General features: G+C 32.8%; 1 protein-coding gene and 2 pseudogenes across 6 annotated transcripts in view; 1 reads left to right on the forward strand and 2 right to left on the reverse strand.

Annotated features, from left to right (window-relative positions):
• TASP1 (taspase 1) overlaps positions 1 to 24,545 on the forward strand; it is a 221,724-nt gene that overhangs the window by 32,441 nt on the left and 164,738 nt on the right. For all 6 annotated transcript variants that reach the window (XR_003043153.1, XR_003043152.1, XM_015596858.2 and 3 more), the window contains 3 exons: positions 829 to 949; positions 5,415 to 5,499; positions 15,604 to 15,683. Coding sequence is in view for 4 of the 6 variants with exons in the window: in XM_015596858.2 (XP_015452344.1) it covers positions 829 to 949; positions 5,415 to 5,499; positions 15,604 to 15,683 (286 nt within the window). In the remaining 2 variants the exon portion in view is untranslated. The remainder of the gene's footprint in view (positions 1 to 828; positions 950 to 5,414; positions 5,500 to 15,603; positions 15,684 to 24,545) is intronic.
• Positions 17,842 to 17,960, reverse strand: LOC112471168 (annotated as a pseudogene).
• Positions 20,921 to 21,038, reverse strand: LOC112471313 (annotated as a pseudogene).

The raw sequence follows: 24,545 nt of genomic DNA on the forward strand, positions 1-24,545 counted from the left end.
GTCTCTGAAATTTGAACTCTGATTCTTTCCTCTCTCTTTCTTCATCTTTTTAATTCTTACTACTATCATTCCACGCCAGATGGTTAATATTTCAAGCCTACACTAAAAAACAACATCTAGTTTGATCGCTCTGATTTATTTCTTCCCTATTCATACAATATGTGAATGTGTCAGTTTATGTTTCCTTGACCAAATGCTCATCTTTACTTTCTCTTATACAGAGAGTTTAACTGGCTTCTCACTGTTTTCCCAGTCAAGTCCAGATTTTGATGAGTGGCATAGGGCAATCTCTATATTTGGCTCAAGCCAACCCTTTTTGCTGAATGGCTCTGACACTTTCTCATTGCCTACGTTTGCCTCACATAATTTCCACCAACTGAAATTCTGCCTTCTGGCTAGAATGGAATGAAAGGATATTGGATTTGTCAAATTCTTTTTCTATGTCTGTTGACATGATTATGGTTTTTTTTTTTTTTTTTTTGGTCTTCTATTAACGATGTGAATTACACTGAGTTTCAGATATTAAGCCAGACTTACTTTCCTGGGATCCCTATTATTCATGGTATATAATCCTTTTATGTTTTGCTATATTTGGTTTGCTAGTATTTCCTTGAGGATTTTTGTGTCAATATTCATAATGTATATTGGTCTATAATTTTCTTTCCTCATGATGTCTTTGGTTTGTTTTGGAATCACAATAGTACTGGTATCATACAGTGAGTTGGGAAGTGTTCTTTCCCTTTCTAGTTTATAGAACAGTTTATGAAGAATTGACATTAAATCTTTTTAAAGACTAATGGTATTTTAATTTTTGTTTTTATCTTTTAGGATTCTCCTTTTACAAATGCAGGAATGGGGTCTAATCTAAATCTCTTGGGTGAAATTGAATGTGATGCCAGTATAATGGATGGAAAATCCTTAAATTTTGGAGCTGTTGGAGCACTGAGTGGTATGTGTACATTATAACACACTACTTCTCTTCTTAAAAAAACTGTAACTATTACCATTACATGCTGCTTAAAGACCTAGTCCAGTCTTTTCCACCATTCTTGCTCGGAATAGTGTTGAAAACAAACATTTTTTCTTTTACTGAATTTAAAACATGAAATCTTACTTATGAACAGTTTTTAAAGAACAGTGAAATGGCTTATGTGCAGATCTTTGTTAGAGTTTGATCATTGTCCTCCAGCCCCTCAAAAGATAATAGACGTTATAGCATATTCTACTAATTTTTTGATTATTTGAAATACAGGTTTTTACAATTATTTGAAGTAATATATTTTTACTGTTAAAAATTCAAATGACATACAGGCATACCTCAGATGCAATGTTGTGGGTTCTGTTCCAGACCACCTCAATAAAGTGGATATTGCGGTTGAGTCACATAAATATTTTGGTTTCCCAGTGCCTATTAAAGCTAAAAAAATAGATTCACAATAATATCACATGTGAATCATGGCAGTTTTGCTTTTTCCTTTCCAGTGTTTAAATTTTTCAGTTTTTTCTTGCATTATTATGCTGGCTATGACATCTAGTGCAGTGTTGAATATAAATTGTGATAGTGTATGTTCATCCTTGCTTTATTCCTGGTCTTAGAAGGAAAGCATTAAATATTTCACCATTCTGTATGCTGCTAGCTGTAGGATTTTCATCTATGCTCTTTATCAGATTGAAGAAATTCCCTTCTATTCTTAGTTTGCTGATAGTTCGTATTATAAATGGGTATCGAATATCATTAAGTGCTTTTCTGCATCTATTGAGATGCGGATTTTTCCCCTTTATTTTGTTAAATACGATGAAGTTTATGATTGATTTTGGAATGTTCCTTTCTTGGCATAAAGTCTTCTTGGTCATAAGTTTTTATTTTTTTTATATTCTGCTGGATTTTATTTGCTGATGTTTAAGATTTTTGACATCTATGTTTGTATAATAGATTGGCTTTAATTTTCCTTTCTTATAATATTCTTTTCAGGTTTTGGAATCATGTAATGGCTGGCCTCATAAAATGAGTTGAGGATTTTTTTTTCTCTAATCTTTGAGAAAGTTTGTGTACAATCAGAATCATTTTTTTTTTTTAAATTTTTTGGAAGAATTCATTAGTTATCCTAAATTATTAGTGAAGGTTTTTTTTTTTGTGAAAAGTTTTAAAAAATGGGATTTAATTTCTTTAATAGTTATAAGACTGTATTTTCTTTTTCTTATTTTTTCCAAGGAATTTGTCTTTCTCATATGAGTGTTCAAATTTATTTGCCTATAGACTTTTTAGTTAGCTTTCTTTATTGATTTCTAGTTTAATTTTACTGTGGCCAGGGAACATACGCTGTATGATTCCAATCCCTTGAAGCTTTTTGAGACTTACTTTATGGTCCAGCTTATAGTGTGCTGATAAATGTTCCATGTGAACTTCAAAAGAGTATGTATTTTGCAGTTGTTGGGTGCATGTTATATATATCAATTAGATCTATTTGATGATTCATTTGTTCCAGTATTCTGTATCCTTTCTGATTTGTGTGATAGGTAAGAAAGTGTATTTCAGTTAGTTTTAATTTTAATTTTTTATTATGAAATTTTATTGGTATTTAATGAAGTTTAATATGTTTGAAGGCCATTAACATTTTTCTGTGAACTATTTATACCTCTTGTGTGGCTTGCCTTTTAAAATTCTACAATGTGCTTTATAATATTAGAATTAAAATTTTTTATTTGTCAAACATTACTTTCTCTTTTATGGCTTTTGTATTATGCATTTTTAATGGTTTCTCATAATTATAAGTACAGTCACCTATATTTTCTTCTAATACATGTGTAATTTATTTTTATTTACCTCTTGAATGCATTGTTTATTTTTTCTGAAATGACCAACAAATGGTTCCTACATAATTTGTTGAGTGACAATAATAACAATAAAAATTACCATTTAATGGGTGACTGTTACACACTATGCATTGTTCTTTAGTTGTTTATATATTTTAAATCATTTATTTCTCACAATAACCTTATGAGATTAATACTCTTATCCCCATTTTACAGATGAGGACACTGAGACAGGAGAGTTTTAGGAATTTGATCAAGGTTATTGTAGCAATCTGGGTCCAACTAGGAGACAAAAACCACACAGTTTAAACAGGAAAAAATTAATATAAAAATTTAACATAAACAGTGATAGAAGAGTAACTAATAAAGGTGGAAAGAATACAAAGTATATCCTGGGGCAGAAGGAGAATACCCAAAAAAGGATAAACTTGAAAGGGGGTTTATACCTTATAAAAGATATGGTTGCTTTCTACTTTCAGGCAGAGAAATTGCTGGGGATACCCAGGCCACAGTCACTGTGAGAGCTGAAACAATTTTGTGGGGTTCTGGTGAGCTCAGCCTGGTAGGTGGGCCCACGGAGGTCGGGAAGCCATGAGGATTAAAACTGTGTTGGGTAGGATAAAGATTGAGCTTTTGGCTCATCAGACAGCCAATTCCATGGTGCACTTGGCTATGTGTGCCTATTGGGCTGAGGAGAAGATGTGGGGATCAGTGACTTGAGCTGGGCACACTCCTATTCTTTCTGGGGCTGTCAGTTATGCTGCTGTGGCCTGAATCAGGAACTGGGGAAAACATGTGGTGGCCAAATGCTAGAGAAAGCTGCATCCTCAGGCACTTAGCACTGGAGACTACCATGTGGGCCAGATAGTAGAGAAAAACTGGTGCTCTCCAGGACCCTGGCCAGCAAGCCACCCTTTCCTCCTGCGCTGTGTCTCCAGTGCCCTCTACTGACAAAGCTTACCAGTGCCAGCTGGCAAAGGAAACATTTAAAGGGCCCATATCCATTTTCACAGATCAGGCAACAAAGGGTGAATTTGTGGCTGAGAAGCAATAAATTGATAGCTAATACAGTTATAAAACAGTCTGACTCCCAGCAGTCTGTGTGCTTTCTACCTTTCATATAGTCTATCCTTGTCTTACTCATCTGAAATACTATCTATATCATATATTAAGTATCCAAATTCACATGTGTCTGTCTGAACTTTAGCTAATTCTATTTGATTGATATATTTGTCTGTTTTGTAAACAAACCACAATCTTTTAATTAGAATAGCTTTTAATGAGAAATGGTATTTAGTAAAGTGAATACCTCTTAATTTTTTTCAAAAAGTTTTCCTGATGAATTTAAGAGCTTGTCATACATCATAGAAATCCTTTTGAAGTTTTGAATTTATAGATTTGAATTGATACGTTTAATTTGGCAATTGCTAATGTCTTTACGATATTGAATCATAGAAATAATTTTAAGAGCTAGTACGGAGATCTGAACTTTTCCTTCTTTAGTATTTCGTACTTTTTTTGTGATAGAAGTTTTTGGTATTTAGCTAAATGCATAACCAGTTTTGTTTTATGTCAATCTGATGGCCTCAATTTGAGTTTTTATAGCCTCTTTTTTACCACAGTTGATTTTTTCTTTTCTTTTCTTTTCTTTTTTTTTGGTATTAATTATGTCCTGAGAGGCTTCCTTAGGTTAGTGGTTAAGGGTATAGCCTCTCGCTTTAGCTGCCTTTGTTAAAATCTCAGTGCTGTGATCTTGGGTAGGTAATTTAATCCTCTGTGCAAATGTTTCCTTATTATTCAGATGGGGTTCATAGATGTATTTATGTGATAAAGTGAAGAGATCAGTTAAACAATCTGATACAGTTAAGGGTTGGCCCGGGGCCTGGTGCGTGTTAGATACTAAGTTACTATCTTTTGTCAACCTCATCATTGTCATATTTGTTATTGTCATTATCATCTCGATAATATTTTTCAAACTAATACTTACTGTCCCATCATTCCTCCCAGATAAGCTCCCCCTTCTCACTTTTCACATTCTGTTTTTCCTCCTGGAAACAATCTGAACCATATTTTAGGTTACAATCTTGTACGTACTTGGCCTCTTCTCCTTACCCTTACCCAGTTTGTAAGACTTTTTCTTTATTTTGTCTCCCTTGCTGGTGAGATTTAAAATTTTTGGCCATTAATTTTTTCCCCAAGGTAAATTTGAAGCTGTTTGTCATCATGTTTATTCTTTAGAGAAAATTCATGGTTATGTTAGTAAAGGCCACATTTTCAGTTCATTTTTTAATTCTATTATTCTGCAGTCTTTTGAGAAAGGAACCTAATTTAAATATGTATTATTTCAAATTCAGTCTTTGTTGCAGCATTTGACAAAACACGAGAATGTATATTTTATATTTGTTTTTGCATCTACTAGATATTTATATATTTGTTGATTTGATCTGTTGTTGTTTATGGTAATTCAGGGTTTCCACTGCTATATAAAAGAAGAGTTTTCCAAGATATTTAAAAATTATTTTATTGAGACTGCCACAAAACTGAGTGAGAAACTTGAACACATTTTTCTGACTTCATTTTCTGCCAATTTTATTTTATAGGAATCAAGAACCCAGTCTCAGTTGCGAACAGACTCTTGTGTGAAGGGCAGAAGGGCAAACTCTCTGCTGGTCGAATTCCTCCCTGGTAACCACTTTGTTCTGCCCGACTTTCCCTGGGTCTCTGGTCTTTGGTGCATGCAGTGTTTGAAGGCTATTTTTTTACACCTAGGGTTGATGCTGTTGCTTACACACCAGCAGCAGTATCTTGCCTTTAGTTGAAGACTCACTTTGTTCTGTGATCTTGGAACACTTTGTACACTTGATAGAACTCCAGATGGAATAGAATATTATGGATTAAAGCAGAAAAGAGTTAATTTTTGGTTTTGTAATTGATTATAGGAATATTTTTGCTGTTACCAAGTGCTCAACTGGGGCCTTTTTATTATGAAACTTTAAAAGTATCTTACACACTGTAGAGTCTAAACTAATTTTTTATCTTGAGGAGTTTTTAGAATAAAAGTACTTAATTTTTCTCTTCTGGAGAAACACATTATGACACTAAGATTAGTAAGATCACATCTTATCTCTAGCATTAACATACAATTTTCATTAAAAAAACTTTGAACTTTTCAAATATTTATCAAAGTAGAGAAAACATTGTAAAGAGCCCTTATCAACCTGTCATCCAGCTCCAATAATTGTTTGTGCCCTTCATCTATCTCATGCACCTCTCTTTTTTTCCTCTAATATTTTAAAGCTTATCCTCGACATCATATTTCACCCCTAAATAGTTTTGTAAATTTGTCTGTTTGCAAAACATAACCGCCATCCTGTTAGCATACCTAACATTATTAATAAGTATGCCTCAGTACTTGCCTAATACTCAGTATGTATTCAGCATGCCTGGCTGTGAAGGTTACTGATGTTCTGTGTTAGAAGTTATGGCAACAGTACTATAGGAATCACTTTATTTGACTGTTAATTTGAAGTCATAGAAAATAAATTAATATGGTTTTGAAAAATTTTGAAATCTAAATTAAATTAAAGGTATCCTTTTAATCATATACTTCTCAGGTGTTTAATTGTGGTACCGAAAGTGTCAATTATAAAAGATTTTTGAAAAAAATTAATTTTTAATATTTGTTTCAATAAAGCCAAGGATAAGGAAAAGCAAATCTGATTTCTTGAGATAATTTCTAGTATGTGTTTGGTTGATATCAATAAGTTTACTTATAACTCTGAAAGTAGGAAAAGTGATTTGAAAATTCTTATATGTACTTTTCGTAATTTATATTAAACCCATGTTATTTTGTTTAACTGGTATGAAGACCACTAATCCAAATTTCTGTTTGTTTAGTAGTTATAGAATCTTACTATCCACATCTTTTTAGGAGAGTAATAGGTACAAAGAGATTGTCTCTGGATTTACATTTTTCTCAATATTGATTTAAATGTCACTGTTTTCTTTTACCCATATTTGTTATTACACATAAAGATAATTAACCCTAACTAAATCAATTTAGAAGACATGTACCCAGGTAGGGAGGAAACAATGCAGTTGTTTTAGTTGAAAAGAAAAATAGCCTAAAGCCTGTGGAAAGTATTCTAAAGTTCGCCTACAAACCTATCATAGTCCCATTCCCGCTACTCTTCATGGCAGTTACCAAGTTGATTCTCAAATTTATATGGAGCAATGAGGGCACAATAATAGCCAAGACAATTTTGAAACAGATCAGATTTAGACTTATTTACTGGCTATCATATGTAAAAAGATCATTAGAGCAGAACTGGAAGTCCAGAAGCAGACTCAGTAGATAAGTAAATTTAGTGTGTAGTAGCAGTGTCATCTCAAAGCAATATGGGGGAAAAAAAGGATGGTATATTAAAAAAATTGGTTGAAACAATTGGCTACCTAGTGGAAAAATGTTAATTTAAATTCCTGTGTCACACCATTAAAAAAAGTTCAAACATGAAAATGAAAAATCATAGTATAAAATTTTCAGGAAAAATATGAGAGATTATGTTTATGACTGTGAGGTAGCAAAAACCTTTTTAAGAGTAAAAAATAAGGCTAAATATTGAAACATATAACAAATGAACATATATAACTGTTATACAACTGAAGATACCACAATCTGAATTAAAGGACAATATGGCCTTTAGAACTGAGAAAAATTATTTGCAGCATAGGTAGCAAACAAAAGATTAGTATCCACTGTGTTTAAGAACTATAAAATATCAATAAGAAAAAGACAACCAAAATTCTAAAAATTGACAAATAATACAAATAGACAATTTATAGAAAAGAAAGTATTGATGGCATATAAATGCACAAAAAGGTGCCCAAATCATAATATAAATCAAGGAATTATGAATTAAAATAACAAGAGGATATTTTCACCTTATTTAAAGTAGCAAAATTAACAAAGACTAATAATATCCAATAATGTTGAAGATGTGGAAAAGCAGTTTTTTTGTTCTATTAGCAGTGGAAACATAAATTGATATAGCTAGATGAGAGACATTTTGATATTATTTATTAATTTAAAAAATTGAAAATAGAGATGCTGTGCACTCTTGCAATTATATGTCTTAAGACAGAACACTTTGACATGTACACAGGAAGATATGTATTGCAAAAGAAGGTTACAGCAACATTGCTTGTGTGTAGAACTGTAAGCAACCTAAATGTTCATTAATAGCTAAGTAAATTGTTTTCTTGTCATATTATTAAATACTCTACAGCATAAAAAAAGAGGGAAACATTTATATAGAAACACTGATCTCTACAATATAGGCTAAAAAACAAGTTGTTGAATGTTCAGTTTAACTTATGTTTTCTTAAAAAACTTACAAACTAATTTGATGAATACCTGTTTCCCACCACCCAGGTTAGGAAATAAAACATTACCAAGAGATGTAAGCTGACTAGACTGAACCCTTTCTAATGTCATCCTAATCTTTACAACCCTGCTCCTAGGTAACAGTTGTCTTGATTTTAAGCTTTTCTCGTTCTCTTAAATTCCTTCATAGTATTACAACATATACAATACTCCAATTTTCTGAGGCTACATATATATGTACATAGATATACAAAAATGGTCTGGAAGGAAGGTTGCCAAACTCACGGTGATTACTTTTGGGAAGGAGGAAGGAAAGAACAAGATGAGGCAATTGTCAAAGAAGACGTGTAATCTTATATTTTACAAAGATAAAATATATGGGAAAAAGTGATGGCCATCTCTCCATTAAAATATCATATAGTGATGCTACACTTATTTGGAACTAGCTATCGATTTTCTGATGCACACAGTTCTTCAGCTTTATTCTTTGTTTCTTTGTTTTCAAATTGTTTTAAACATTTTAGGCATTTTGCATTTCCACATGAATTTTAGAATTAACCTGTCATTTCTATAAATACCCTGCTGTAATTTTGATTAGGATTACAAGATATCCATTTATTAAGAATTTTTTTGACTGTACAGGTCTTGCACAGCTTTTATCCAGTTTATACTTAAATACTCCATTCTTTTAGATGTTGTGAAAATTGCCTATTAAAAATATTAATTTCCATTTGTTCCTTGCCAATACATAGAAATATGATTGATTTTATTATATAGATATATTATCCTGGGAATTTGCCAAATTCATTTGTTCTGGTACTACTTTTATAGATTCCATAAGATTTTTTACATAAACAGCCATGTCCTCTGGGAATCTTGTTTTACTTCTTTTGTTCTAATATGAATTCCTTTAATTAATATTTTTTCTTTATTACACTAACTAGGACCTCCAGTGCAATGTAGAATGGAAGTGTGAGAGTGGACAAATTTTCATTGTTTGTGGTCTTAGGGAAGTAGTATTGGTCTTTTAATGTTAAGCATGATGAGTGCTGTAGATTTGTCATATGTCTCTATTTTATGTTGAGAAAGTCCCCTTCTTTGCATAGTGTGCTGAGAGTTTTTAATAGGAATGGGCGGTGCACTTTATCAAATGCTTTTCTGCATTTATTGACATGATCTTATAATTTTTCTTATTTAGTCAGTTAATGTAGTGATTGGTTGATTTTTGACTGTTCAGGTAACACTTGCTTTCCTGGAATAAATTCCACTTGGTTATAATGTATTATCCTTTTATTAGATTGTTGGATTCAATTTGCTAATAATTTGTAATGAATTTTTACATTTATGTTAATAAGTGATATTGGTCTGTACTTTTCTTACAAATGTTTTTGGTTTGATTTCATTTTGCTTCTTGGATATACAGGGATATTTCATCAAATTGGGAAAAATTTTGGCTATTATATCTTCAGATACTTTTTTCTGATCCCCCCCTTCTCTTCTATCCTTTAGGGCTCCAAATGCACATCTATTTGACCTCTTGTAGTAGTCTTACAGATCACTGATAATTTGTTTACTTTTTCCATTCACTTTTCTTTTTACTTTATTTCAAATAGTTTGTATTTTAATAAATACTCTTGAGCTTTATTCTAGGATGTGGCTAAGTTAGTGAGAGGCAGTTTCATCTTTTCAGGTCTTGCTTTATACTTTGTTCCATGCGACTTGGGAAGCATTTAGCCTTGAGCTAGTTTTGCTTTGCTATTGGGGCCAAACCCTTCTGAGTACTATAACAGATGCACATAGAATGAGGTTTTTTACTTAAACTGGTGGGAACAGGAGCTGTTCCTGGCCTTGTATGAACTTGGGAATTGTGTCCTCTAAAACTTTCACATTATTCTTTCTCAGGTTTTGGGTAATTTCCTCTTACACATATACTGATCTCTACTCAGTTGAATACTAGATGAGGACACTGCAGATCTCCAGAGTCCTTTCTCTGTCCAGCTCTCTCCTCTCTGGTACTCTGCCTTTTGAACTCTGGCCACATGGTTTCTCTGGATGCCAAGCTCTGTCTCTTCAACTCAGCAAGATTGCTAGGCTCTTCCTGAATTACCTTTCTTGAGCTTTGGCCTGGAAACTCTAGTCAGGAAACTGGGACAATCATAGAGTTGACCTTGTTTATTTCCTTTTTCTCAAGGATCACTGTCCTACGTTGCCTACTATATAAATGTCTAAAAACTATTGTTTTCTATGTTTTGTCTGATTTTTCTTTCATTGGTTTAAGCAAGGGTGTAAATTTATTCTCTGTTACTCCATTTTGTCCAGAAGCAGAAATCTTTCACATATATGGAAGTTCACTGTATACCTGTAGTAGTTAAAAAAAGACCCAATTCCTTGACTATCTATCCTAAATCAACAAAACCAAATTTATCATGATTTTACTTTGAGCTTATTTACACGTGACCCTGATAAGTCTAATTTCTATAATGGTAATAGCTAACATGTATTGCATTTTAATTTTATGACAGGCACTGTTTTATTGGTTTGCATATATTATGAAAATTATACAATGATTTATGAGAATAAGACACATTTTACAGGTAAACTGAGTCCCATTCTTGACTACTGTTATACTATTAGAATTAATAGAGTCCCTCCATTATCCATATCACACTAGAAGCAGCAGGTTAGAAGTAAAGGAGGAATAGAATCCTTTTATGATAATGAGAAGTAACTGTTTATACCCATTTAGTTATTAATTCACTTAGCCATTTATAATCATTTAGCAAGTATTTGTTGTTCATGTCCTGTATGTCAGGCATAGAGGTAGAAAAAATATCAAAAGCAGATGGAAGATTTAGAAATTATGGTCCTCTGGTGTCATCTGTTGAGGCAGATCACTCTATGGGGTCAAGAAGGCATTACGTATAATGAGTGTTTTCTAAGAAGTCCTTACATAAAAAAACTTATTTATCTGTATACTACATTGAGGAAGGCAGGAGGTCTATCTGTTTCAGCTGTATCTAAAGTTGTTAGAATTTTATAAACTCTTATTGCTTTGTTAGAAAAACTCTCAGTAGAACCCTAGGCAGAACAGTGCTTCTATTAGCCGAAGGTTTTCTATATTTTAATTTATTAAGTTATAGCCACCATGATATGTGTATTGTTTAAGTATTGCTGTTTGGTCAGACTAGTAGAGTATTTGATACCTTCATAAACTTGATGGAACCTCTTGTAGTATATCATAAACTGTTATGTTTATGAACCTATAGCCTTGAATCTTTTTTCCTTCATTATGACAGAGTACAACTTTATAGGCATTACCATCTACAATAGGAGTTTGGCCAGATCTGGTCTGCTGACTGTTTTTTGTAAATAAAGTTTATTGGAACATAGCCATACCAATTTGTGTATGTATTGTCTATGGCTGCTTGTGCACTGCAAAGATCAAACTGAGTAGTTGCAGCAGAAACATTCTGGCCACAAAGCCTAAACTATTTACTGTCTGGCCCTTTACAGAAAAAATTTGCTGACTCCTAATATAGAAGTTATAATTTTTGGAAATTGCATTTCTTTTGATGAAAAAGAGAAAGCTAGGACTCAGTTTACCTGTAAAATGTGTCTTATTCTCATAAATCATTATGTTTAGTATGAATGAAACCTCAGGTGCTCCTTAGACCCTTGGATTTTTTGAGAGGCCAGTTTAAGTTTTGGTATATTATTTCTTTTAAAGTAATATTTAATTTATTGTATTTGATAATTTCATTCAAATTTATTCTACTTTTGTTGTATGAATGTGGAAAAAAATGACAGATTAAAGGAAGCATAAGACCTGCCAACTGATCAGAATGTATAGATTTAGTTGGATTCCTATTCAAACCAAACAGTTTAAAAAACAAAATAAAAATAATAGTAAAAATTTTATAAGACAATCAAGGAAGTGTGAACATTGGTTAAATATATTTTGATTCTGAGAATTTATTGTTAAAAAATTTTAGCTGTCAGTTGGTTATGTTGTGGTTGTGTTTTTTAAAAAGTCATGTTTTGAGATGCATGCAAAATATTTATATTTGAAATTATATGATATATGAGATTTGCTTCAAAATAATTCAGATGGGGGTATAAATGAATGAGATTAGCAATGTATTAATAACTGATGAAATAGGTTGATGATCCATTGGATGATTGGTGATCCATTCTCTATAATGTATATGCTTGGAAATTTCTGTAATAAAAATTTTAAAAGATTTAAATTCTTATTTTTTAATTTGGTTGTTATATGTTATTTCCAAATACAACAAGTTTTCCTTTATTTGTACTTTATGTGTCTGTAAGCTTTAAATAATCAATAGCCACCGATTTGTCTTTCCTCAATTTTGTATATTTAAGGTGAACAAAGAAGTGATAAGTGAAATAGATAGAAATCAGTTTTTAGTTCATTTTCCCCTATATCTTTCTCATCTAATAATGTAATTTGATTGTTTGGGTCCCTGAGCATTCTTGAGAGCTTTCTGAAGCACTAAATTACACAATTTTAGACTGATTATGGAATCTTGGTTCTTTGAAAATGGGTGTTTCCCTCCCACCCATAAGATTACCCAGATACCCCTTTTTAGGATATTTGTCTATCTTAGCACTTGGAGCAGCACTTACAGCTCAGCTTATTGAAGGTTTTAATCTACTCACCTCAGGGCTGGTCTCAGTAGAGTGCCCTTGCTTTTTGTTTTATATTACTTTAGACTTGCTTTAATGTCAGTTAAGGTGGATATAGTATGAAGAAAATGTTTTGTCCTTTAGGGCATTTTGACACCCTAGTTTATTATTATTTTTTAACATCTTGCTAATGTTTATTTAATGCTTAGTGTGCTTTAGGCACTGTTCTAATTGCTTGGGATATGTTGAAAACACAGATTCCCACTCCTACAAAGCTCACAGTTATGAGGAAGACAGAAATAAACAAGAAGGTGGAGAAAAGAAAAAAATGTGAAAAGAACAGAATAAGAGGGATTGAGAGTACTAGATAGGGTCATGCAAAGTGTTGGGGTACAATTATAAATAAGTCTTATCAAGCACAGATATTGGAGTAGATGAGGGAATTTGGCCTTTGGGAAATAGGCCTGATAGAGGGAACAGTCGAGATGAATGCCCTGAGACAGGAGCTTCTGTGGCATGTCTGTGTTTTTACAAGAGGCTGGAGTAGAGTTAGCAAGGACGCGAGAGGAGTAAGAGTTGAAGTGAGAGGGCAGAAAGAATATGATCGCTTGGGAGATTGTAGATTCTTGTGAAAACTCGTTTTTGTACAAGAGTTCTCATGAGAGGTTTTGCAAGACTTTGAGAAGAGGAATATCATTATCTGACTTGTGTTTTACAGGGATAGCTGGTGATAGACTGGGGTTGGGAGCAGAGCAAGGAAAGCATGAAATTAATGAGGCCAATGCAACAATCCAGGTAACAGATGATGGTGGCTCAAACCAAGGTGGTAGCAGTGGAGTCGGTGAGAAGCTGTCATATTCTGGATGTATTGTAAATGTAGAGTCAATGGGATTTTCTAACTTAATTGAGGTGAAACTTTTTTGAAAGTTTTCTCCTTGGAGAGTCAGAAGACCAAGAATTTGAATTGGTACTGCGTTTAATGTTCTGGAAAGTGATTTTTTTTTGAAATGTTAATATAGCTTTTTAGCAAAAGCTTATGCAGCTTTACCGCATTTTAAAGTGATTTCAAAAGCAATTTACATGCCATTTTGTATGATGATGAGTTACTAGACAAGTAATTTTTGGTCGGAATTTAAAGTCAGATATTCAATATTCTTATCTATAAGATGGTACCCAAGTATTCACCTTCTTGTGAATGTTGTAAAATGCTGAAAGTATTTAAAAACTTGCATAGCAGACAATGACAAATTGATTTTATTTGAATTAAACCTATGAATGATTAAGAAATGGAAAATGAAACTAAGAATATTTTGTAAAATGCTACTGAGTCCAGATACTGGTATTAAACCCCAAATGACCAATGGACATGTTGAGAATATTGGATTCTACTCCAAATTTCTGTCCTGATTGTTTAATCTCTTAGTTCGGCATCTCTTTTGCATCTTTGCACAAAGAGAAGTTATTTCTTAAACTCTTTTACTAGAAGAAGGAAGTGCTAAAAATGCCATCAGGACAGCTCAACTCAGATCCAAGTTTCTATGTAAGTTGTTCCTCCATTTGAACTGTATGGGACAGCTTTTCTTTGCAGTTTCTTTGGTGGTTTTCATTTGATACAAGAACAGGAGACACCGTTTTCCATTTTCAGAATCTTTTAGAATTTTTTAAAAATGGAAGTGTGAAGAGGTAAAGTTGTTTATTCTTGTTGGCCCTCTCTCCTCTCTTTTTCCAATGTCTCCACCATCCCCTACCTTTATGTACATTGGAAAACAGTTATTGGGCTTAACCATTCAGTTTTTCTTTGGAACCATTTGGGTATGTTTCTGAGTGTCTACTTCGATTTTGTTTTGCCAGTCTGTCACTAATCTTATTAACAATCAAATATAAAGGCTTCAATATGTATTGCTTTGAGATTTTAGTGTTGGAATGGTTAGAATAGAAACAAAAAGTAGGGAACAGGAAACTAATGAGTAGGCACTTGTTCCAGGAATCCATTACTAGCTGGCTGAGATCTTTAGGAAGTTGGCTATAGAAAAAGATGAAGTGATTGATTATAATGGTAATTGCTTCCTATTATGTGTTCGAGAATGGGTGGTTAATTATCCTGCATGCTATTTTAAACCTCTGAAAATAAATCTTCTACAGTTAGCTTACAGTATCTTTTTATTTACTTTGTTATGTTAAAACTTGTGGTTTGGTGCATAAAAAATTACTTTTGGAACATATCACAGTAGTTTACTTACCACAGTAAAAAAGATTCTGAGGGTCAGGTATATATTTTGTTGCATTCGAGAGTTAGAAATGTAAGCACATCTCATTGTTTTTGGGCATCTCTAGATGTACCCACTCATTTTGAGTTATACCATGTGTACTAGGCAAGAATACCATATCTGAAGACATTCTCTTAAACTTGACTCTTAACTCGATTAAATAGATCTTATTACGTTAACTGAGAACCATGTCAATCCAAGATAAATCTTAATATTTTCACTGGGAAATCAACATTTTTTACTTCTTATGTTGAATTTTACCAATTTTTACTTGCTAGTTGTTGCAAATGAAATGGTACCATTTCTAATTATAAAATTTCTGATGGACAATTTTTAAATAAATTTTTTTGGCATATAGCCATATTATTATTTTGAAATAAATCTATAATTATATCAATATGCAAGACTTTTTTAGTTACCTTACTATATTATGTTGCATATGTAGGAGAAAATGACACCGAATTTTTAAAAGAATAATTTTTCTGTTGTTAGCTTTTTAGTTGGAGAAGGAGCCTACAGATGGGCAGTAGATCATGGAATACCCTCTTGCCCTCCTAACATCATGACCACAAGTGAGTAAAAACTTTTCAAAATTAAGCTATATTAGCATATATACCAGAAGATGTTACACTGCTTTTGACTCATATAATACTGATATTTAAGGAAGAAAGCTTATATGTTGAAATAGTTCTAGTTAAAAGATGTATATGAAGTTATTTGATTTTAAGTCATCTTTGTATTCCTAAGATCCCCACATTGCTTTCTCATGCCTTTATAGAAGTATTGCTGAAAGGTCCCATTTTCATTACTTAAAATAATTACTAATAATAAAACCATAAAACCACTCCTTTAGAGAGAGAGAGAAGAAAACAGGTCAATATTTAACTGTCCCTGAGCTGAAGAAGGTCTTTCTAGGTACCAAATTCAAGAGAAGGAAAAACAAAAGTGACTGTATAAGAGTTAAGACTTAAAAACCACTTATAAGTGTTACAAAGAGATACATACCCTTAATCTATGAAGAAGTTTACCAAATTAAAAACCACACAAGTACATGTAATACTCCAACAGAAAAATGGTCAAAAGTCATAAATATATAACTAATATGGAAATTCATATTAAATGAGTACATGTTAACTTTGTTCCCTCTTAATATGTGAAAGAATTAAAAATATTGTATTATTGCTGGTAAGTGTGTGATAAAATGAATATAATGCATTGTAGGTACAAATGTAAATTGGCAGGAATTTTGGAGTACAGCTAAGTAAATAGTATAGATCAAAAGCCTTAAACTTATCCTACTTCTAGAAACTTATCACTAGAGATACAAAGGTTTATGTAGAAGGGTGCTCAGTGAACATTTTTAAGAATATAAAAAATCTGAAAAAGTCTTAGTTCAACATAGAGCAATGTAAGTAAATAAATTATTATATATTCTTATAATGAAATGTTATTAAGTAACTCAAAATTGTTATCAAGACTAATATTTGATAATAATTAAATCTAATGACTGAAAAAAGTGAAAAATGAGCTTATAAATATTTTTACATGTATTTTATATGTCTATTTAAAAAATCTTGGATACATATTTATGGATAAAAAGATAAATATTAAAACAACACTGTTCTTTAAGTTAAATTTTTGTTTTTTTATCAATGTAATCTATGAGTATAATTTAAATAATCAAATGGAAAAATGAGGAATCATTAATTCCAAGGAAACCAACTAGTATAAACAAGAAATGATTATATATCATAGCAAATATATAAGTATCAGCTCTTAGTAATATTATGTTCAAAATGAATATTCACGTAGATGAAAGTTTAATATAGGAAGGATAGAGGGGACAGAAATGTGTATGTGGCAGGGAAGCAGAGAATATGAGAATTCTAAATTCTCATTGTTCCCCGTCACTCACTCTGCCTTAGAATCTTCCCAGCGGAATGTATTACAGAGTTCGTGTATCAGGCAAGTGATTCAGGTCATCTAGTTCCATTTTGTTTTCCTTGAAGACACTCCATCTAGCACTTTTGAATCTAGAGTGGGTGCTCACTAGGCCTGCTGCATAATGGTTATCCTTGGTCTTCACCTTACCATCATTTTAGATTCCCTTTTCCTCTCTCCAAAATCGGATTCTTTGTTTCCTAAATCTCATGTGTTTTTCTTTCTTATTTTACTTCCTCATTTGTTTTATGCAAGACTGGAAATCATTTTCCCTTAGGATTTTGAAGCAATTGTTCTCTTATTTTCTAGTTTCCAGTCTTGCTTTTATGCAGTCCCTTGACATTTTGGTTCCCAGTTCTTTGTAGTATATTTTTACTCTTTGGAAGGAAGCTCTTAGTTCCCACATTCTATTATCATCTTGGAATGGGTCTTTTTTATTCAGTATTCTAGGTACTCATTTTGCACTTTCAATCTGAAAATTCATATGTATCGGTTTGGAAGAAATTAAAAAATATCTATTAATCCTTTCCCATATCTGTCCTCTTTTATTTTTCTAATTTCTATGAATTAAATGCTGGATTGTGCTCAAATCTCTTATTTTTTTTTTTTTAAAGTTATTTTCCTTTCCTTTTAAAAATTTCTGTTTTTTGTCCTACTGTGTTGGAAGTTTATTCAGTTTTTTTATTTTTTATTTTTTAATTTTTAAATTTTAGGTGAGGTAACCCTTGGTTGACCTCACAGGTTGCAAGGACCTTGTCAGTTTACAATCCTTTATTTTTGTATTTTTTACACCTACAGTACCTGGTCTTCCTAGGTGGTTTCCCATCCAAGTATTAACCAGGCCCGACCCTGCTTAGCTGCCGAGATCAGATGGGATTGGGCTTGTTCAGGGTAGCATGGCCATAGACTTCAGTTTATCTCCTAAACCTTCTAATTCAGATGAATTTATAAATTTGGTTTTCATAGTTTTAATTTCTAGAGATTCATCTGTGATTAATACTTTTAAAAAATAGTGTACTGTTCTTGGTTCGTGAACTTTATATTTTTGCTTATCTCTCTTAGGATATTATGGTTTAAAATTTGTTCTTATCTGCTGTTTCTCCTTCTTCTGTCTTTCTTTTTGTTCATTTGTTTCAGATCTTAATACACGTTAGCAAATTTTCTCAACCATCTGGTGACCCTCTGCTGTTTTCCTACTCATAAGTGTGGCACTTAAAAGCCACTTGGAGGCTTTGTATGTGAGGGTAGGTCTGGGTGACCTCAAAGGGGGTAGTATTATCAGGCTTTTTTGTTGGGGGAATTCCTAAGTGTTCCCCCAACAAAATGTCTATACAATGAAACCAAATGTCTATACTATTTTTTATTTTTTATTTTGGATTAGTCAGAGAGAAATCTTCCCAGCTCTGGGCAATAGCCAGTATTCTGGTATAGAACAAGGGAAGAGGCTGGAGGTTCCACTTTTTCTTTTTCAGACTTTTATGTGAATCTCAGTTTTAAGTAGAGTGCCTTATAACTGCTCCCAGCTGTGCTGGATGTCCACTAATTTGGGGCCCATCTGGTTCAGCCTCTCCAGAAAGTTAACCATGTTTTCTGCAAGCATGAGGAAGGGATTTAGGCATTTACTTGTTCCTTATTGACATTTTCTGCCAGTTCTCATGTTTTTAGTTTCAACCTGGCTTTTAGAGATAACAGGTGCTTTCTATTCTGAGCTCTCCTGATGTTAGTTTACTTTGGCCAAGATTAATTTGCTTTGTAATATCTTGGCTACTAGGCATCCAGGTTCATCTTCTACTCACTGTTCGTTCATCCATTTGCTTTCTGTTTTCTGTAATTGCGTTGATATTGCCCTTCACATTATCATCATCCCTTGTGTATGTCAATTTTTTTTCCTCCTTAAATTTCTTTTTTAGTAAGATTTTAGTAGAGTGTGGAAATGAACTCATGTGTTTAGTCTGCCAGTTTTACTTCAGAACATTTATATAAAAAGGTGTTATAAAATAGCTATTACAAGATATTTTGCAGATGACTTTTTTTTACTATATGTTAGTGTTTTATGCTTGTTTCAAATATAACTAGTATATAATCTTATGTAATATAACATAACAATGTAATAAAATAATATAACTATATAATGTAATAATATAATATATAACATAATATATATTATAGTATATGAAAATATCCTGTATTGGGGGGCTCTCTAATCCTTAGTAAGAATTAGCTTGTGTATTTGTGTAGTTAATAGTACGCTTTACACTTGATTGCCATTTGGGGAGCATAATTTGTAGATTTTTATATCCCTTCAGTGTTCCAAAAGTTTATAGAATGTCTTTCTTTTATCTTAAAAGAATCTCTTACATATTTTTGCACATACTTAATATTTCATTCCTTTATGTAGATCTGAAATTCTATCTGATAATCCCTGCGGCGTGGAATGTGCGTTACCATTTCTGGTAATGTGGTAGGTGTAGTGGTGAAAAACATTTCAGCTTTCATTATTTGAAAAAATCTGTTTTTTGACTTTACTTTTGAAAGGTATTTTTTGTAGGATGTAGTCTTCTAGATTGGCAAGTTTTTTCTCTTGTACTTTTTTTCATTTATTGTATAAAATATACATAACAAAATTTACCATTTTAATAGTTTTAAGTGTATAATTCAATGGCACTAAATACATTCACAGTTTTGTATAACCATGCATTTCCACAATGTTTTCATCATCCCAAACAGAAACTCTGTACCTATTAAATAAAATAACTGCTCATTCTCCCTTCTTACCAACCCCTGGTAACCTGTGTTCTATTTTCTTTATCTATGAATTTGCTTATTATAGGTACCTGCTATAGTGGAATCATACAGTATTTGTCTTTTGTGTCTGGCTTATTTCACTTAGCATAATGTTTTCAAGGTTCATTTATATTGTAGCATGTTTCAGAATTTTGTTTCTTCTTATGACTGAATAATATTCCATTGTATTCTTTTTACTTTTTTAAAGATGTCATCGTCATTGTCTTCTAGATTACACTGTTTCTGATGGGTAGTCAGATATTTTTATCATTGCTTTCCTGTGCGCGATTTGTCTTCTTTTTTCTTTGACTGCTTTTAAGAATTGTTCCTTTATCTTTGGTTTTCAGCATTTTAACCATGATATGCCTAGGTTTTCTTTGTATCTAGTTTTTACTGTGGGTTACCATTTTTAATTAAATTAGGAAAACTTTTAGACAGTTTTTCTTCAGATATTTTCTCTGGTTTATGCTCTCATTTGTTTTTGGGATTTCAATTCTACTTATATTAAAACGTTTGGTGCTGTTACTTGTTTTTGAGGCTCTCATTTTTTAACCTTTATTCTTTCTTGTTTTCTGAATTTTCCATAGAAACAAAACTAATAGATCTCTCTCTCTCTCTCTCTCTCTCTCTCTCTCTCTCTCTCTCTCTCTCTCATCTATCATGTATCTAAAGAGATTTATTATAAGAATTGGCCTATGCAGGTATGGAGGCTGACAAGTCCCAAGATCTTCAGGGTCAGTTAGCAAGTCGGAGACCCAAGAGAGCCAATGGTGTATTTTCAATCCAAGTCCAAAGGCTCAAGAACCAGGAGAGCCAGTTGTTGAGTTCCAGTCCGAAGGCTGGCATGCTTGAGACCCAGGAAGAGCCAATGTTTCAGTTCAAATGCGAAGGCAGATAAAAGTCAGTGTTCCAGTTTGAAGGCAATCAGGAAAGAGGAATTCTCTTACTTGGAGGAGAATCTTCCTTTTAGTTCTGTGAAGGCCTTCATCTGATTGGATTAGGTCCACTTGCATTGGGGAGGGTAATCTGCTTTACTCATTCAACTTATTTACTTATTTTTTATTTTTATTTATTTATTTTTCTGCACCTACAGCGCCTGGTCTTGCTAGGTGGTCTCCCATCCACGTACTGACCAGGCCTGACGCTGCTTACTTCCGAGATCAGACGGAATCGGGCATGTTCAGGGTAGCATGGCCATAGACTCAGTCAACTTATTTAAATGTTAACCTCATCCTCATCAAGCACATCCTTACAGACATACCCAGTATAATATTTGACCTAATATCTGGGCACCCTTTGCCCTGGTCAAGTTGACACATAAAATTATACTTTTATTTGTATGATTTATTTTGAATTGTCTTAAAGTTCACTAATCTTTTCTTCTGCAGTATCCAATTTGATACTAATCTTATGTAATGATTTTTAAAAATATAAAATATTGTGTTTTCAGTTCTAAAGTTTCATTTTTTAAAAATAGTTTCTGCATCTCTTTTGAAATTTCCCATGTCTTCACCCATTATACTCATTGTTAACATATTTATCGTTGTTATTTTAAAATCCTTGACTGCTAATTCTAAAATCTAGGTCATCTGCTGATCAATTTCTATTGATAGGTTTTTCCTATTTAGTTGCATGTCTCATAATTATTATTTATTCATTTATGTTTTATGGAGACATTGGTTTACGAAATCCAATAAGTTTTGGCTGTACACCACTTTAATAGTAAGACATAGATATTTACACTGTGTGTTCACCTCCCACAGTTAGATTTTTCTGTCACCACATATTTGACCCCCTTTATCCGTCTATTTCCCCCTCCTCCCCCACCCACTACCCTCTGGTAACCACTTTCTGTGAGTCAATGTTCATGAGTCTCTGTTTGTTTGTCCTGTTCATTTGTTGCTTTTAGGTTTTTTATCCCACATATGTGATATCATGTGATATTCAAATTTTTCTGTCTGACTTATTTCGCTTAGCATGATTATCTTGAGGTCCATCCATGTTGTCGCAAATGGCAGTATTTTATCTCTTCTTATGGCTGAGTAATATTCCATTGTATATATGTACCACAGCTCCTTTAGCCAATCATCTCTTGTAGGACATTTCGGTTGCTTCCATATCCTGGCCACTGTGAATAATGCTGCTATGAACATCGGTGTGCAAATATTGTTTTGGATATAAGTTTTCAAGTCTTTGGGGTAAATACCCAGTAGAAGGATTGCTGGATCATATTCTTAGGTCATTTCTTAGTTTTTTGAGGAACCTCCATACTATTTTCCATAGTATGGCCGTACCAATTTGCAGTCCCACCAGCAGTAGTATATGAGGGTTCCTATTTCTCCACATCCTCTTCAACATTTGTTATTACTTGTCATGTTGATTATAGCCATTCTAACAGGTGTGAGATGGTATCTCATTGTGGTTTTGATTTGCATTTCCCTAATAGCTAGCGATGTTGAGCATCTTTTCAAATATTTGTTGGCCATTTGTAAGTTCTTTAGGGAGAAGTGTCTGTTCAGGTCCTCTGGCCATTTTTTGATTGGATCGTTTGTTTTTTTGTTGTTATTGAGTCATATGAGTTCTTTGTATATTTTGGGTTTCTTTTGCTGAGCAGAAGCTTTTTAGTTTGATGTAGTTCCATTTATTTATTTTTGTTCTTACTTCTCTTGCCTTTGAGGTCAAATTCATAAAATCCTCTTTAAGCTCAAGGTCCTTGAGTTTAGTTCCTATGCATTTTATTGTTTCAGGTCTTATATTCAGGTTCTTAATCCATCTTGAGTTAATTTTGGTATGTGGTGATAGACAACAGTCTAGTTTCATTCTTTTGCAGGTGGCTTTCCAGTTTTCCCAGCACCACTTATTGAAGAGGCTTTCCTTTCTCCACTGTATATTTTTGGCGTTTTGGTCGAAAATTATTTGCCCATATAAATGTGGGTTTATTTCTGGACTTTCGATTCTGTTCCCCTTGTCTGTGTGTCTATTTTTCTGCCAGTACCATGTTGTTTTGATTACTGTCGCTTTGTAGTATAATTTGGAGTCGGGAAGAATGACGCCTCCAGCCTCGTTCTTTTTCTCAGGATGGCTTTAGCAATTCGGGGTCTTTTGTGCTTCCACATAAATCTGATGATTTTTTTGTTCTATTTCTTTAAAAAATGCCGATGGGATTTTGATGGGGATTGCATTAAATCTGTATAATGCTTTAGGTAATAAGGTCATTTTAACTATGTTGATTCTTCCAATCCAAGAACATGGAATATCTTTCCAATTCTTTGTATCTTCTTTGATCTTTTTTAATAGGGTCTCATAGTTTTCATTATATAGGTCCTTCATGTTTCATTAGATTTATTCCTAGATATTTTATTCTTTTCGTTGCAATTGCAAAAGGAATTATTTTTTTGACTTCTTTTTCTGACATTTCATTATTAGGGTATAGGAACATTATGGATTTTAGAACATTGATTTTGTATCCAGAAACTTTACTGTATTTGTTTATTGTTTCTAGTAGTGTTCTTGTGGAGTCTTTAGGGTTTTCTATGTAGAGAATCATGTCATCTGCAAATAGGGACAGTTTGATTTCTTCATTTCTTATTTAGATGCCTTTTATATCTTTCTCTTGCCTGATTGCACTCACTAGGACCTCCAGTGTTGTATTGAATAACAGTGGTGATAGTGGACAGCCTTGCCTTGTTTCTGATCTTAGAGGGAAGGTATTTTAGTTTTTCACCATTAAATATAATGTTGGCTGAGGGTTTGTCATAGATGGCCTTTATTACGTTAAGGTACTTTCCTTCTGTACTGACTTTGTCTAGTGTTTTGATCATAAATGAATGCTGTATCTTGTCGAAGGCTTTTTCTGCATCTATTGATATGATCATATTCTTATTTTTTAATTTGTTTGTGTGATGTATCATATTAATTGATTTGCATATATTGAACCATCCCTGTGCCTCCGGGATGAAGCCCACTTGGTCATGGTGTATAATCTTTTTAATATGTTGCTGTATTCGATTCGCTAGTATCTTATTTAGGATTTTTATATCTGTGTTCATGAGAAATGTCCGTCTGTAGTTTTCTTTTGTTGCGTTATCTTTACCACAAAGTAATATTGGCCTCATAAAATGAGTTGGGAAGTATTGCCTCCTCTTCAATTTTTTTGGAAGAGTTTGAGGAGAATCTTTGAATCTTTGAAATCTTTGAATGTTCAGTAGAATTCACTGGTGAAGCTATCTGGTCTGGGACTTTTACTTTTTGGTAGGGTTTTGATAATTATTTCAATTTCCATACTGATGATTGGTCTATTTAAATTTTCCAGTTCTTCTTGATTCGGTCTAGGGAGGTGGTATCTTTCTAAGTACTTGTCCATTTCTTCTAGGTTATTAAATTTAGTGTTATATACTTTTTCATAGTATTCTTGTATAATCCTGTGTATTTCTGTGGTGTCTGTGGTAATTTCCCCTCTTTCATCTCTGATTTTGTTTATTTGTGTCCTTTCTCTTTTTTCTTTACTGAGTCTAGCCAGATGTTTGTCAATTTCATTAGCCTTCTCAAAGAACCAGCTCTTTGTTGCATTTATTTTTTCTATTTTTTTGTTGTTGTTCTGTTTTCAATTTCATTTATTTCCGCTCTAATTTTGATTGTTTCTTTCCTTCTGCTGACTTTAGGCTTCATTTATTCTTCTTTTTCTAGTTTTTTAAGATGAAGTGTATGGT

Source organism: Pteropus alecto, unplaced genomic scaffold, assembly GCF_000325575.1.
Source record: "Pteropus alecto unplaced genomic scaffold, ASM32557v1 scaffold45, whole genome shotgun sequence".
NCBI classification, from domain to species: Eukaryota; Metazoa; Chordata; class Mammalia; order Chiroptera; family Pteropodidae; genus Pteropus; species Pteropus alecto.